The 17,548-nt window shown below is 37.2% G+C and overlaps 1 protein-coding gene and 1 long non-coding RNA gene across 2 annotated transcripts in view; one reads left to right on the top strand and one right to left on the bottom strand.

Annotated features, from left to right (window-relative positions):
• Window positions 1-6,197: 6,197 nt before the first annotated feature.
• LOC127543560 (uncharacterized) lies at window positions 6,198-7,364 on the bottom strand. The gene is made up of 2 exons (XR_007949256.1): window positions 7,226-7,364; window positions 6,198-7,040 (listed from the first exon to the last, which is right to left on the bottom strand). It is a non-coding gene; the product is annotated as an uncharacterized LOC127543560 (long non-coding RNA).
• A 55-nt stretch (window positions 7,365-7,419) lies between these two features.
• MOCOS (molybdenum cofactor sulfurase) overlaps window positions 7,420-17,548 on the top strand; it is a 105,673-nt gene continuing 95,544 nt past the window's right edge. Inside the window, 1 exon segment of the mRNA XM_051969755.1 lies at window positions 7,420-7,683. Within this exon segment, the coding sequence (XP_051825715.1) occupies window positions 7,524-7,683 (160 nt within the window). The 5' untranslated portion in view covers window positions 7,420-7,523.

Here is a 17,548-nt window from a genome sequence, read left to right as displayed (position 1 = left end):
CCTTGTTTCTTTCAACAGTCACCGTCTTGGTTTATCGACTCTTTCCCTCTCACCTGTATTATTGCAAAAGCCTCCTAATGGATCTTCCCACTGACATAGCAAGTCTCTTCCCTCACTAGTCCATCTTTCACATAGTTGCCAGCCTGATAGTTATAAAATGCAAGTCTCAACAAGAAGCTTTGGAACATATCCAGAAATTTCTTCTAGGAAAATATCCTCTAAGATGAAAAAGACAAACATCTTTGGTTTTTAAAGTCTTTCATAGTCTGGCTTCAAAATATCTTTCCAGACTGATTTCACATTACCTTCGCCACCCCTCTATATTGTAACCAGACTGACCCTACTTCGTCTTTCCTCTCCATGGGATTCTATGTCCTTGACCGACATTAGCCTAGAATGTCCTCTCTTCATCTCTAGCTTCTTTTAAAAGACAGCTTGGGTGGCTAGGAGAGAAAGGCTTTTTTGATATCCCTAATTATTAGTGTTCCCCCTGGAAATTGTATTAAATTTATTATTATATATTTCCTGTGTGTATATCTGTGTTGCTTTTTTCTCCAGTAGGATAGAAAACTTTTGAAGACTGGGTTTGTTTTATTTTTTTCTGGTGTCATCAGTGCCTGATATCTAGTAGATACTCAATAGATGCTCATGAGACACATGTGATGTTAGGGCAGAATTTGGACTGAGAGGTTGTATTTATGGCACTAGCTAATAAGATTGAGAGTATTGGAAACTGGTCATATATTATAACACTAATAACATATTATATATTGTTTTAGTTTGCAAAACATTTTCCTCACACGTGAAGGTAGCCCACATCAGATTGGGCACAGTTGTGTTTTCCTTAAATCTACAAGATAATTGTCATTTAAATCCATTATTCAAAGGCAGGGTGCAATATCTGAGATGACCACTAGGTGGTAATGTGCTCAAGTTACTAGCCAAGTAGTCTTTTCAAAGTTGCTTTGGATGTTCAGTCCTGTAAGGCTCTTCATGATCTCGTATGGGGTTTTCTTGTCAAAGATATTGAGTGGGTTGCCATTTCCTTCTATAGATCGTTTTACAGATGAGGAGACTGAGGCAAACCGTGACTCACCCAGGGTCACACAACTAAGAAGTGTCTGAGGTGAGATTTGAACTCGGGAAATTCAAATCTTCTGTCTTCAGGCTCAACACTCTAATCACTGAACCACATAGCCACTCTTGTGTATCATCCCCATTGACCACCACAGGACTTTTGGCCCACAAATACTCAAAACTACATCACTCTTGCCATCATTGCTGGATTTCTTGAGGAGACAAGAATTGAGTTTTGATTTAAATTAGGTAATTTAAAATGAAATATTCGAAATTATTCAAATAAAAGTTTATGACTTTGCCTTTGCCCATCTCTGATTCTCACCTTATGGACCAATGACCTCTATTTACTATGAGGGTGCATTCATTCAATTCACTATGGCCAAAAATTTTTTTTTAATTAAATAACTTTTTATTAACAGAACCCATGCCAGGGTAATTTTTTACAGCATTATCCCTTGCACTCACCGATTTTTCCCCTCCCTCCCTTTATCCCCTCCTCCAGATGGCATGTAAAGACATGTTGAATAGGTTATAGTATATCCTAGATACAATATATGTGTGCAGAACCGAACAGTTCTCTTGTTGCACAGGGAGAATTGAATTCAGAAGGTAAAAATAACCCGGGAAGAAAAACAAAAATGCAAATAGTTTATATTCATTTCCCAATATTCTTTCTTTGGGTGTAGCTGATTCTGTCCATCCTTGATCAATTGAAACTGAATTAGCTCTCTTTATCGAAGAGATCCACTTTCATCAGAATACATCCTCAAACAATATTGTTGTTGAGGTATATAATGATCTCCTGCTTCTGCTCATTTCACTTAGCATCAGTTCATGTAAGTCTCGTATGGCCAAAAATTTTATTGAACATAACAAAAATGCAAGGAAGTTTATTAAATAGTTCTCAGATGGAGAGTCTCTCCCTCCAAACACACGCTCCAACCTCCTCCTACTTTTACTTTTGCATTTAATTTTTAATTGGTTTATCTTATTTTATTTACATTTAAAAAACTTGTTTATTTTTCGAAGGCAATTGGGGTTAAGTGACTTGCCCAGGGTCATGTAGCTAGGAAGTGTTAAATTTCTAAGACCACATTTGAAGTCCTCCTGATTTCAGATCTGGTGCTCTATCCACTGTGTCACCTAACTGCCCCTGCATTTTATTTTGAGATTAGACTACTTTATTCTTTGAGATTGGGACAAAAGAGGAAAGGGAAAATAAAGATGTAGAGAGCTTTTGAAATGTAGAATAAGAGAGTCATATGGTCTTAATCTTAGTAAGGCAGAAAGCAAGATCTTTTCCTAAGGGATTAGAGAAAGCATTGGGAGTTTCGGAGAGGAAAAGTGTTGTAATTCCCACTGTGTTAAGAATTAATTAGAGATGAATTGCTAAAACTCGTTAGTACTAGAGTTATTCCAGAAATTTGATCAAGTATATGTTATTCTACATAAACTAGAGTGTGTGTGAGAAAGGTCTCAGCCTCAGCTTTGGGTCTACTTTATATCCCCTTTGGTCAAAGGAGTCTTTTGCAAACTTCAAAGGGGATGAAAGATGCTGAATTGCCCATCTTCTCATTGATGTCCTAACAGCATTCTTGGTTAAGCTAAGAACAGTATCTACATTGGGAACCGAGACTAGATGGGACATAGATTCATGGCTCCCCAAAGAAACCAGCAAAGAAACTACATCTGAGAACTTCTTGAGTATCCCACAAATGGAAGAAAAAGACTTCCAGCAATTAGGAGCCATGAGTTGTCCCTATGTCACATTTGCTAGTTATGCTTGAACTCTATTTACTTTCAGGAAAGTGTGTTACTTGGCTAGTAGGAGAGCATATGTTTTGTAAAAAAACTTCTCTTTACCATCTTAGTAATTACCTTTTTCTAAAATCTATTAAGATTGACTAAATTAATTTTCAACTGACCAACTTAGGGGAAAATATACTGGTGGGGGGTTGAACCAATAGCATTGAAGAATCCCCTCCAATTCCTCAGGGGTTATTTTCAGTATCTGAGCAAAAAATCTAAAATGATGCTCTAAAAGTTAAGGCTCATCTGTGAGCATGGGAGTGGGATAAGAATCATCACTGAATAAATAGATTATAAGGACAAATATGGTAGGAAGACATGAAAGGAGAGGCTACTGAGTGATGGTCATAAAAAGGAAAAAGTGGTAAAGAGGAGCTCAGAGTGTGCTGATTTGTCAGATTTATTCTGAATTATAGGATTAGAAGAACAGTGGGTAGGAGTTTGCTCAACAAGGGTCAGGGAAATATCAAGTATGGACAAGCTTGAAGATTAAATTATCCTTAAATTCTAATTAACATGTTAGTATAAAGGAGGACTCAGCTAATGGTGTCTTCCAAAAGGATTCATTTCTTTTAACTGATTTAGGAGATCTCAGAAGGAATCTTAAAAATCAGACTAGTAGAGGGTGAATGATTTGCTTCAGATTCAAAATTATGTCTTCTGATGTCTTCTGGGCTTTCTCCCCTACATCAATCACTAGGAAGAGGATTAGAGAGCAGAGGGACTGTGAGTAATTTAAATAGGGGAGGAGTTAACACAGGAGAGATGGACAAAGAAATAGGACCTTGGGGACAAACTTCATTAACTTCACAATTTTGTCAAAGGTCAACCCTGTTTGTATTTAACAGCAAAGACAAATAAAAGTCATGCTTAAGAGATTTTTGGTCTTGAAAGCTGAGCCACATGACAGGTATAGGTCAACTTTACTAGATGCAGCCTGTTCTTAGAAGTTCTTTTTTTTTAAATTTTTTTTATTATTATAGCTTTTTATTTACAAGATATATGCATGGGTAATTTTCCAGCATTGACCCTTGCAAAACCTTCTTTTCCAATTTTTGCCCTCCTCCCCCCAGCCCCTCCCTTAGATGGCAGTAGATCCATACATGTTAAATATGCTAAAGTATATGTTAAATACAATATATGTATACGAGACTTAGACATAAAGTAAAAATAACCTGAGAAGAAAAAAAAAATTAAAGTGGACAAAAACAGAGGGAGTGGAAATGCTATGCTGTCATTTCCCATAGTTCTTTCGCTGGGTGTAGCTGATTCTCTTCATTACTGAACTGTTCTTAGGAGTTCTGATTCAATCAAAAGTCTCTGTTGGCTGTAAGGAGAAAGTATTCAGTGGATGCTAGTCTCTCTTTTAATACTTTTAGTTCCTCAACCTCAGAACTCAATAAATTATTAGGTATTGATAAATAATATCAATTAAGCAACAAATATATTTAAAATACATTTTGTTGATATATTTTGGGTTTTTTCCATCATTACATTTCTCCCTAATATTTTTCCTCCTCTTCTTTCCTGGATAGTCATTTTATATAAAATGCCATTTTTAAACAAAAAAAGAAAAAAGGAGCATAACTGATCAATATATCAGAATGAGTTTGTGCTTGCCATCTGGGGGAGGGGGTGGAGGGAGGGAGAGGAAAAAATCGGAACAGAAATGAGTGCAAGGGATAATGTTGTAAAAAATTACCCTGGCATGGGTTCTGTCAATAAAAAGTTATTAAAAAAAAAAAAAGAGTTTGAAGATCAGAGCACTTGTGGCCTTCCCACCTCTGCAAAAGGGATAGCTCTCTCCTTTCCAGCAATGATTATCCTTTATAATTTTGAAAAATTCACTTGATTTGTGTGTGTGTGTGTATGGTTGTTTTTTCATTTGTGTATATATATATTGTTTTCTTGGATCTGCTTGGTATCAGGTCACATAACTTTTCCCATAATTCTCTGTAATTATTATATTCATTATTTCTTATAGCATAATAATATTCCATTACATTCATGTATCACAATGTGTTTAGTCATTTCCAATGACTATATTTAATGAGTGTTCTTTGTTATCACACACACAAAAATGCTGCTATAATATTTTCGTGTACATGGGGATTTCTTCTTGTCAATGACATCCTTGGAATATCTGGGTCAAAAGATTCAGACTTTTTAATTAGCTTATTTTGTTTTTTTCAGTTTATTTGTAGCACTTTTATTTTTCCTTACACAGTGACTGTGTTTCCTTATACAGTGAGCATTACAATTCTCAACTCTTAGGATGACTTAAAAATTTTGGTATTCTACTGTCATGTGAGAATATTAAAGCAATGTACAAAAATCTTACATAAATTTGCACACATTTACAATTTATTTACAAGATTTTTTTGCAACTCAAAGTTGAGTAACTTAGCCCCATGGCATTGGGGGAAACAGTGGGTTAAGAAAAAATAACTGAGCCCTAAGACTTGGATTCAATATATATATTACTGCTTAGGAGGGTGGCAAGATATAATACACATTTAACAAACTCTTGCCAGCCTTAGGAGAGAAATCCTGCAAGTCATCTCTTTTAGATGCTGGAAATCTGAACGTTAGATACACTGTACAGATCTGATGTTTTATAGAACTTAACTGTACAGCTCTTGAGTATCAAACCAGTCAAATATTATATTGCCAAATTATCAGGTCAATTCTCTATAGAAGTTAATTCTAAGTCTTACCTGTCCAAATGAAGTGACTTGTATCAGGGCTTAGATCAAGGCTATGGAAAACGTTTGCTGTTTTAATTAATTTAGTTAATTATTTAGTTAATAGTTAATTTAGTAATTTAGTTTAGTAGCATAATTCTGAATTATAAAGTGACAAAACTGAACATAGTCAATCATTTCTTTTGCTTATAATTCAATATCCAAGAAAGCTGCTTTCTGATCGCTGATTTGGATTTCTACAAGCCTGATATTTAGAAATAGTTAATAAAAAATTAATTTCTTTTCCACCTCCATCCTCCAACTGAAAAAAATAGATCAACAACTGATATCAAATATACATAATCAAAAACAAATTTCCAAAGTACCTCCCCAAGATAGCTATTTGATTCAATCCACCCCAAGATATCTATTTGATTCAATCTACCCATATATTTATCTTCAGATTTTATGAATAAGCTACCTTTCTCCTATAAATAGAACTGACATGAGTCTAGGCACCAGGAGCTATTAATTAATTTATTAATTATTATAATATTATATTATGCATAATATAATATTATAATTAATTTATTGGTCTATTAATAAAAACCATTATTCAAATAATGTCTTTTGAAGCACTTTATATACATGATTTAATGTGCCCGATCCCAAATTTATACATGCACACAGTCACACAAAACAGGTCCCAGCATAACAACCTTTTCTCCACCTGCGGAAACAGGAGCGACGCTCAGAAAAGGCTTCGCTGCCTTTAGGCCCTCCCAGAGTAATCGAGAAGTAATTTAACAATCCCCTAGTTCCTTTAGGGAGCCACCCTTCTTTCGGAACTTTGAGCAATCGCCACAGAGAAGACTGGGGCCCCCGGTGCTCTGCCAATCGGAAGGAGGGTTTGTCTCTGTGGGCGGGGCTTAGGATTCCGGTCCTTCGATAGCACGCCGCGTCCCTCCTTGGGCGGTGCTCCGTAACTTTAGACCTAGTTTGCCAACTCCCTTGTTTCCCAATATCTTTTTTCCGTTTGTTGGGAAGGACGCTTTTACTCAACCGGTTCTCTGAAGTGCCCGCTGCACCCACCCACTTCATGAGCACAGGCAAACCTCGGAGAGCCTTAAAAAGACAGCGCTCTATGCAGGGGTCCTCAAACTTTTAAAGTAGGGGGCCAGTTCACTGTCCCTCAGACTGTTGCAGGGCCGGACTATATAGTAAACACAAAAACTTTGTTTTGTGGGCCTTTAAATAAAGAAACTTCATAGCCCTGAGTGAGGGGGATAATCGTCCTCAGCTGCCGCATCTGGCCCCCGGCGGGAGTTTGAGGACCCCTGCTAGACTCACCGCTTTGCCTCCTGGTTCCGGCCTCCTCTCCATCTTTCCATCCCAACTGTCAACAGCTGTTGGCAGCCTCAGGGAGCCCTCTGCTTTAAAAACAGCAACAAATCCCCCCACTCCTCTCTGGAAAAAAAGAAATTTAACGGATTATTTGGGAAAAAACATGATACAGGAAAACTTCCTGAGTCTGAGTCAGAGTGGATTTCTGAGTAGTTGAGGAAGAAAGAAAATGTAGAAAATCCAGTTGTGCATTTAATAGGGAAAGGATGAAGGCAAGAAGATGAATGGCAGATGGTCTTTTCTCTCACACTCTTGATGACTAGTTCCCTTTTCCTTTTCTCATAGGATTCTCCACCAAGAAACCTAGATTCTCTTAATCTTCATAGAAAGGTTGCCATTCCTCAGGAGACAGATGAAAGAGAAAGTAGTTTGTGCAAAGTTAGGACTAGTAAATCCTGATTTTCTCACTGTGGGAGGAGTCAGATGGACCTGCTGACTTAACTAGTGAATGCACTTCCTGCTGGGCAGCCCTTCTTGTTAACTTTATTTAATGAAGATTTAAGTGACAGTCTCTCTCTCTCTGCCTAGAAAGTCAGGCCCTTTTCTATGGCTGGAAGAAGGCTCCAGCCGCAGCAGCAGCAGCAGCAGTGGGACAAACTGCTCACCTTCCAGCATTTCCAGACTACTTCTCTCTCAAGGCACAGTTATGGCTATGACCAAGGCAGCATGAAAGCATTGATAGAGGGTGAATTCGGCAGATTGAGAGGTAACTAACGCCACCCGAGGAATCTGTGGGGGCTTGGGTAGAGGAGGAGGTGAAGAGAAAGCTGTGGAGAAACTGATAGACTGGGGTTTTTCTTGGTAGATGGTAGCCAAATATTTAAATTTTGAAATGATATGCTGTATTTAATGCTTTCAAATTGACCAGTAAGTGATATTTTGGATCTGAAGTTAGAGGAACTAAGTTTGAATTCATTCTCTGCTTTTTATTTTGAGCAAGTCTCTCAGTTTTCTCATCATAAAATGAGAGGTTTGGGCTATATTCTCTTTAAGATCCTAGGATTAAGTTCTATTAGTGATGATTTTTGCAAGGAGCAAAATATCAGTGAGCCTTGAAGATCCCTCATTTCATGGAAATAATCTGTTCTTTTGAAAAAACTGCCACTGGGGGGAAAAAAATCTCCAAATCTTGTAATAAATATGCACAGTCAAACAAAAAAAAAATTTCTTCACTGAACATTTCAGAAAATACATAGATAACTCTCAATCAGTTTCCTGAATCTGACACCTCTCTGTGGGGAAGAGAATAAAATGGGAAGGTAGCTGTATAATGCTTATGCCATAGCAAAGCCAAAAACATCTTGTCAATGCCTTGTTTTTGTTCTGCTAACCAAAGTACATCAGTGACTCTTTGTACCTGTAGTTCTTTGGAAAGGTCATAGAGATCTGCTCAGGCTAGTAAATCTACATTTTCATGACACAGAATTGAGGCACACTATACTAAATCAGACTTATCCTCTTCTTGCATAATGAGGGTTTACATCATGTTTCAACCTATACTATTGTAAGCTTTTGCTTTTTACTGAACAACATAAGCCTCCAAGACAGAACTTTCTGGTTTGATTAAATAGTAAAGAGCAAAAAATTTCTATATCAGCAATTATAAGCTTGGTCTAGTTAACTTAGGTGGCTCTAATGACGCTGATTAACTTCCCACAGAAAATCTCTATATAGTTTTAGCCACTGCCAAGCCATTTCACAAGTTCTCAGAGGATTAGGAGAGAATATGCTAAATTTCTATATGAACATATTGGAAAAGCAACCCCAGATTATATGATCCTCATTAGTAACTATCAAGAGAAGGAAAATGAATGTCAAATGACTAAATGGCTCTGAAATCTTGTCTAATCTTTCCCAGACTTATGTGACGCCTGTCATCTTAAAGTTTTTTGAGCCTTGATTTCTCATTTGTTAAAAAAAAAAGTGAATACTTTCTAGTTCACTAATCCAGTATGAAAGTTTAGAGAAATGATTAGTGAAATCTAAGTTCTAAGTCCAAATTGACACTATGCCTAATTGAAAGTAGTTAAGGATAGAAGCTCAAGACTTCTGCCTCACCCATTACTTTTGACCTTTCTAGATGAAGGGTTCTCTGTGATATACTAAAATGGAATTCAAAATTAGTTCTTAGCTGGGGATCTATGCCACAATTATACTGAGTTTTTGGGAATAGGACAGCTTCTTGCCTAGACTAAGAATGGCCCCATTATAGCCTCCTGAACCCTCTGAATCCAGCCTGGCTTACAGGAGAACCAATTTATGACTGCTCACATCTTCTCCCCATCCCCCCAGCCATAGAAATTTTAAAATGTACCTTGAACTCTTGTGATTTTTTTCTTCCCAGGGGAGGAAGGGAGACTTAATAGGAGTCTAACTTTACCATTTACTCCAGGATCCAAATATGCATCTATAATTTAACTTAATTAAATAGACATTTCTATGTATGGTGTACAACAGAGTATTGTACTCAGTCATCCAGGGATTTTAGAGATCAGATCAGACTTAGGGCCTGACCAAATCTAGCTTCCAGTACAGTAAGAGGAGAGGCAATGATATCTCTGTTCCCACTTAGCTTTCTTCACTCTTCTATATTCTTTCAGTCTCCAGTCTTTTCTCTCATCCTTTTGGTCTCCTCCATGACCTTTGTGGTCTCCCCTTTTTCTTTTCCAGTCCTCTAAGGATTACTCCTCCCAGTATCCTCAACCTTTTTAGATAGCCCTTTGTATCCAAAGTGAGAAAGGGAAGGGGAGACAGGAAGGAGAGAGAGAGAGAGAAAGGGAAAGGAGAGAGAGAGAGAAAGGAGAGAGAGAGAGAGAGAAAGGAGAGAGAGAGAGAGAGAGAGAGAAGAGAGAGAGAGAGAGAGAGAGAAAGAAAGAAAGAGAAAGGAAGGGAGGGAGGAGATAGGAGGAAGAAGGAGGAAGAAAGAAAGAGAAAGAAGGAGGGGAGGCAAGAAGAAAGAGGAAAAGGAGAAGAAGGGGAAACAGGAGGAGGAAGGAAGAGGAAGGAGAGGCAAGAGAAGAGGGAGGAGGAAGGAGAGAGAGAGAGAGGTAAGAGGAGAAAGGAGGAGGAAGAAGAGAGAGGGAGGGAAGATAACAGAAAGGAGGAGGAAGGAGAGAGAGGAGGGAAGATAGGAGAAAAGAGGAGGAAGGAGAGAGAAAGAGGAGACAGGAAGAAGAAGGAAGAGGAAGGAGAGAGGAAGGGAAGACAGGAGGAAGAAGGAGGAGGAGGAAAAGGAGAGAGAGAGAGAGAGAGAAGGAGAGAGAGAGAGAGGTGGCAGAAGAAGGAGGAAGAAGGAGAGAGAGAATGAGACAGACATGTAGGTCAGAACTCTGGAGAAGTATACTTGAAACAAGGATACTTATAACAAGGTGTTAACTCAGTGGAATTGATGAGATGATTGTTCTCTAGTTCACATATATACTTAGTACTTAGCATGGTGATGTAATGGTTCTCTAGTTCATGTATATTCAGTATGCTGTAATGATATAATCATACCAAGGTATTTAAGGGCTGAGAAGGACTGGAAATGAGACATTCCATTTTTGACCATCCTCCTGGTGGCTTTCCTGCCTTCATCACTTCTCTAGCTAAAGACCAAGGCCCATTCGAAAGACCTCCAGAAAGCTAGCCCAGACATTACACAGACAGACAGAGAGATGAAAGAGAGAGACAGACAGAAAGAAAGAGAGAAACAGACACAGAGAGGACACATATAGAGTATGTGTAATTGTATGTGTATGTGTATGAAATTACTGAGGAAACAAAGGTTCAACCTTTTTATTTTCAAAAGTATATAAGAGTAAGTTTTCACCATTGATCCTTGCAAAAATCTTGTGTTCCAATTTCCCCCTATTCCCCTTCTCCCCATCCTCTAAGTAGCAAGTAATCTAATATATGTTAAACATGGTAAAAATAAGTATGTCAATTTATCAATCAATGCATGCCAATTGTATAACATATCGGGACTAGGCCTTTTTAGCATGGCATTGGACCTTCAAGACAGGGGAGATAGATTTTTATGCATTAGAACACAATTAACAGAACATAATTAATCAGGATATAAAATTAGATAATCTGATTTCTTTTTTTTATTATTATTATTATAGCTTTTTATTTACAAGATATATGCATGGGTATTTTTTCAGTATTGACAATTGCAAAACCTTTTGTTCCAACTTTTCCCCTCCTTCTCCCCACCCCTTCCCCCAGTTGGCATAAGTTAAATACAATATATGTATACATGTCCATACAGTTATTTTGCTGCACAAGAAGAATCGGACTTTGAAATAGTGTACAATTAGCCTGTGAAGGAAATAAAAAATACAAGCGGACAAAAGCAGAGGGATTGGAAATGCTTTATAGTGGTTCATAATCATTTTCCAGAGTTCTTTTGCTGGGTGTAGCTGGTTCTATTCATTATTGAACAAATGGAACTGATTTGGTTCATCTCATTTTTGAAGAGAGCCACGTACATTAGAATTGATCCTCATACAGTATTGTTGTTGAAGTATATAATGATCTCCTGGTCCTGCTCATTTCGCTCAGCATCAGTTCATGTAAGTCTCTCCAGGACTTTTGAAATCATCCTGCTGGTCATTTCTTACTGAACAATAATATTCCATAACATTCATATACCACAATATATTCAGCCATTCTCCAATTGATGGGCATCCACTCAGTTTCCAGTTTCTGGCCACTACAAAGAGGGCTGCCACAAACATTTTGGCACATACAGGTCCCTTTCCCTTCTTTAAGATCTCTTTGGGATATAAGTCCAGTAGAAACATTGCTAGATTAAAGGGTATGCACAGTTTGATAACTTTTTGAGCATAGTTCCAAATTGCTCTCCAGAATGGCTGGATGTATTCACAATTCCACCAACAATGTATTAATGTCTCTGTTTCCCCACATCCCCTCCAACAATTCGCATTATCTGCTGGTCATTTCTTATAGAACAATAATATTCCACAACATTCATATACTACAATTTATTCAGCCATTCCCACATATGTAATGTGTTTATTCCTTCCTTTTCTCTCCTCTTTTCTATCCCTTCCACCCTTTCTTCCTTCCTCCTTCCTCCCTTCTTTTTTCTATTCCTTTCTTCCTGCTCTCCTTCCTTCCTTCCTTAGTTCCTTCCTTCCCTCCTTTCTTCCTTTCCTCCCTGCTCTCTTTCCTTCCTTTCTTAGTTCCTTCCTTCCTTCCTTCTTTCCTGCTCTCCTTCCTTCCCTCCTTCCTTCCTTAGTTCCTTCCTTCCTCCCTTCTTCCCTCCTTTCTTCCCTCTTCTTGCTTTCCTCCCTTCCTTCCCTCCCTCTTTTTCTCCCTATCTCCCTTCTTCCCTCTATTTCTGTCCCTCTTCCTTCTCTCCTTTTATGCACATAGGAAATCATTATCTTACCTATAGGTGCTCTATCCAAAGATATCTTGGGGTTTAAGGGATAGATTTCTTTCCTAATGACCATACCTTAAACCCTAATCATTCTGGCTCTTATTGATTGGCCAACAAGAGGTCCCAGGCCAAGCCCCACTTGGCTCCTGGTTGGCTCAGAATGAATGTAGATAGCAGTTGTTTCTATTTTGGCCAGAAATCCTGAGAGTTCCAATATATTGTTGTTGCTTTTGACTAGGTAAGAGAGGCCATTTTCTGCTTCATTTCTTACCTAGCTTCAATCACTACTTTGGCATTGGCTCAGTCAAAGACCTGTTAAAGACCTGTTAGCTGAAAAAGACCAGCGTCTCCCAGGACCATCTCCAGTCGTCTTGATCTATATCTTGCCACTGAACCCACATGGCTTTGGAGGGGAATGTGAGATTTGTGACTTTGCACAGCTCTCTCTCATTTAAATCCAATTCACTTGCATGTCATAGTATCACCTCCCTAGTGTCATGATGGTTTTCCAGAATGGACAAACAACAACAATCAGTTTTGAGTAGCCCCAATATAAATTTAAAGGGTACTGATAACTCTTGCAGTGAATAAAGTTACCTATTTAATAATAATAATTAATTAACTTAGGAAGCTGTCAAATAGAAGGTTGGGTGAACTCCAAACCTATGTGGTATGTGCAATTTATGATACTTATTCTGAGCATAAAAGTTCCTAGTTACATACGTACTCCTTCATGCCTATTAAATTCTCTGAGGCCATTGTGTATATCATTATGGTGTAGTGAAAGGAATACAAGCCTAGAATCAAAAGCCTTGTTTTATGTCCTAGTATATGAGACTAACAAGGTATGTAACATTAGGCAAGTCATTTAATTTGCTTGGGCTTCAGTTTCCTCATCTATATGTAGCTAAAGTTCATTGTCAACGATTTCCACATATAGTGTAGATTGGGTAGTCTTCCCTCTTCTATTTATATATTCTTTTGATTTTGTTTGATCATAGAGTCATTAACTTCCAATTGCCCAATTCAAATTTTTAAGAAATTATTTTTTTTGGTTAACTTTTTTACCTACTTTTCCATTTAATCAATTCTGCACTTAAAAGAGTAGTTTTCTTCCGTGGATTTTTTTTTCTTCTTTGGCCAAATCTAGTTTTTAAGGACTTGGGTTTTTTTTTTTTTTAAGTTTTTTGTTGTTTTTCAAAAATTTATTTTCCTCAGTTATGCATAAAAAAATCATTTTTAAAAATTATACATGTACATTCATTTAAAAAGCCGTATTTCTTTTTTTTTCCTTAAAGCTTTTTATTTACAAAACATATACATGGGTAATTTTTCAATACTGATCCTTGCAAAACCTCATGTTCCAAATTTTCCCTTCCTTCCCTCACCCCCTCCCTTGGCAGGTAGTCCAATACATGTTAAATTAAAAAAAAATTCTTTATAAATCCTGTTGGGAGAGAAAAATCAGAACAACAGGGAAAAACCATGAAAGGGAAAAAAGAAACAGAAGAAAAACATTGAATATAGCATGTAATTGATTTACATTCATTTTCTAGATTTCTTTCCCTGGGTGTGGATAGCATTTTCCATCCAAAATTTAGGGGGATTTGCCTTGGATCATCAGAGCCAAGTCTATCATTGTGGTTCATTGCACAATCTTGCTGTTATTATGTATGATGTATTTTTGCTTCTGCTTGTTTTGCTTAGCATCAGTTCATGTAAATCTTTCCAAGCTTTTCTAAAATTGGCTTGTTCATCATTTTTTAATAGAATCATAACATTTCTTTTTTTTTCTTCTTCTTTATTTGTAATACCTTGTTTCATTTATTTATCTAATTTAATTTAATTTAATTATTTTTTTAAAATAACTTTTTATTGACAGAACCCATGCCAGGGTAATTTTTTACAGCATTATTCCTTGCACTCACTTCTGTTCCGATTTTTCCCCTCCCTCCCTCCACCCTCTCCCCCAGATGGCAAGCAGTCCTTTATATGTTAAATAGGTTACACTATATCCTAGATACAATATATGTGCACAGAACCAAACAGTTCTCTTGTTGCACAGGGAGAATTGGATTCAGAAGGTATAAATAACCCGGGAAGAAAAACAAAAATGCAAGCAGTTTATATTCATTTCCCAGTGTTCTTTCTTTGGATGTAGCTGCTTCTGTCCATCCTTGATTAATTGACACTGAATTAGCTCTCTTTATCGAAGAGATCCACTTCCATCAGAATACATCCTCAAACAATATCGTTGTTGAGGTATATAATGATCTCCTGGTTCTGCTCATTTCACTTAGCATCAAGAACCATAACATTTCATTAATTTCATATATCAAAACTTATTCAGCCATTCCCCAATTGATAAGCATCTACTCATTTTCTAATTTTTTGCCACTACAAAAAGAGCTGCTACGAACATTTTTACATATGTGAGTTTTTTCCCCTCTTTTATGATTTTTCCAGGATACAGACCTACTAGTGCTGAATCACTGTTTTATAACCCTTTGGGCATAGTTCCAAATTGCTCTCCAAAATGGTTGGATCACTTTACAACAAGGAGTTGTTTTCTATAATCAATTTTTGTGCTTCCTTTTCCAAGCTGTTGACTTCTTTTTCTCAATTCTCCTAGATATGTCTCATTTCTTTTCCAAATTTCTCTCTCATTTGATTTAAAAAAATCCTATTTGAGCTTTTCCAGATGAACTTTTGAGTTTGAGACCAATTTATTTCCTCTCTGAGGTTTGTCTTTGTTATCCTCATCTGAGTTTGTGTTCTGATTTTCCCTGTTGCCATAGTAGCTTTCTATAGTTGGGGTTCTTTTTTTTTTTTTTTTTTTTTTTGTGCTAATTTTTAAAAGTTGAGATCTGCCCCCAGGGCATAGGTCCCAAGCTTCTTTGCTGGAAGACAGGGGCCTTGTCAACAGCTTTCTGCACCAAGCCTCAGACACTGGTGGCTTGCTCAGTATGCTGGGATCTGGCCTAGTCACACTTGTCACACCGGGGCTTCAGGGGCTCACCATTGCCTTCTGTGCTGAGGGTAGAAACCTTGCTGCTGGCCTGATGAGCTAAGACAGAGGGATCTCGGTTGCTGATCTGTGCTGTGGCTAGGAGCTTCCTACTAGATTGCCTTCACAGTGCTCCGCTTTGACCCAACTGAAACCTTTCCCTCAAGTCTTCCAAATGATCTTAAGTTGGAAAACTGTTTCACTCCACCTTTTTGTAGGTTAAGTCACTCCAGAATTCATTTAGACACTTGATTTAGCATGTTTTGAAAGCTCAGGTAACTTTTTAGCTTCTCTTTGTCATCTTGGCTCTGCCCGTCAGTCCTCTCTTTAACTACTATCATCTCCTTTTTCTCATTCTCATTCTAGTTCTAGGGTAACTAAGATGTATGTATGTATTTATACAATAAACTATAGCATTAATGATTAGCTTTGAGCCCCCATCTCAGTTTCTCTTGACTAGAACCAAAACACCCTTTCTCCACAAGCTTTTTCTATTCTTTTTCTTAAACCCCTTAACCCTGTTGACTTAAAAAACATCATTGTTACCAGATAATCAATTTATTAATAGTGTAACAAACCATATGAAGATGTTTAAATATTTCAGCAGTGTATTACAATGAGAAAGCTAACAAATCACTAATAATTTAGCTTTCTCAGGATGACAGTAAAAGTTTCTTATTAAGAATTCTCTTTATAATATTCCTTCTCAAGCTAAGAAGCCTTATTTAGGAAAGCATTTCTCTTTGTCCTTTAACTCTTGGTTCAAATAATTTCTTTCCAAATCTAACAGTTAATAGTCTATTCAGAGTGACTGTTAGGCTGCCAATCCCTTCACAGAGTCCTCATAGATGACAATTAAATTGTAGCTCTTGAACATGCTGTTCACTCTTACAGTAATGGGTATACATAGTCTGTGTGGGAGAAGGCTATATATTTCAGGAACTGCACTATTCCTTCCTGGCTCTGAAATATTTTTACCAAGTCCTTTTGTGTAACAGACTGAGTTCTTAGAAATGAAAATTACAGAGATAGCAGAGAGGGGCAAAAACTTGATTTAAAGAACAAATGGAAAAACCTCATATAATGCAGTTAACTTTCCATTTTCTGTGTTGTTGGAGTAAAAGGTCATCTAGACAAGGGAAAAGTAGTACATTAATCATGCTATTCTTTGGACTTCCAGGAAAAGGACAATTCTGGGATTCACTGAGAGGTATTCTGTAGAAAGCAACTATTTTCTGGATAATTAATAATATTGATCATCTAGCTATATGTAATTTGTGGGGATTAAAATTGTTCCATCTACATTAAAAGAAACAGGGGCAGAGTGCTGAGCCAATGGCACTTTATTAAAGGGTTCTTGGTCTTCTCTGATGAAGTAAATCTCAGATCTTCCTCATAATCTGAGGTGCCTTCTCCCTTAGAGCTATACTTTCATTGCATTATAGTTACACTAAATATAAAATAGTGATTTCATTGGTTAACTTGTTGATTGTTATCCCTTGTTCTTGAAGAGGACCAGAACGATGACTATGGTTGATCAAGCTTGGAATGCTCTGTCACAGACTGGACACAAACAGTTTCAAGAACATTTGGGGTGAACTCTAACTTTGTGCAATCCATGTTTCTTCTGAGTTAATTCAATTCTGCTTTGTTCATAGAGCACAGCCCCTTCGCTGATGTAATACCTAGGCTAAAATATAAATATTTTATATTTTAAAACTAATTATCATCCATCTATCCATCTATCTATCTATCTATCTATCTGTCCATCTATCCATCCATCCATCTATCTATCGATCTACCTATCTATCTGTCTTTAAATAAATAAAATATAAATACCAGCAGGATCACAAGTTGGATGAAGCTATCACAATCAGTGACCTAAGTGGTCATAAGATGGTTAGTAGCTATAAAGTGGTCAACCTGCTCCTACTGGATGAGTGATTGATCCTGAGCTACAAAAGACTTTCCATGTAATTGTGATCTCTGCTAGGTGGGGTTGGTCACCATGACAATGCATGAAGGGCTTTTAATTAACTTTCAATAGTTAAGAAAGTGAACTTAGATCCATGATATGATTTTATCAAATTGATTAATACTGATTGGAATAGAGTAGGGGTTCAAATGAATTATTTCTCTCAAATTGGTGGTTATAAAGTGATGCCTACAATTGAT

The sequence above is a fragment of the Antechinus flavipes genome, chromosome 1, assembly GCF_016432865.1.
Source record: "Antechinus flavipes isolate AdamAnt ecotype Samford, QLD, Australia chromosome 1, AdamAnt_v2, whole genome shotgun sequence".
NCBI classification, from domain to species: domain Eukaryota; kingdom Metazoa; phylum Chordata; class Mammalia; order Dasyuromorphia; family Dasyuridae; genus Antechinus; species Antechinus flavipes.
Note: the sequence above shows the minus strand (reverse complement) of the source record. Positions and strands in the feature narration are given on the sequence as shown.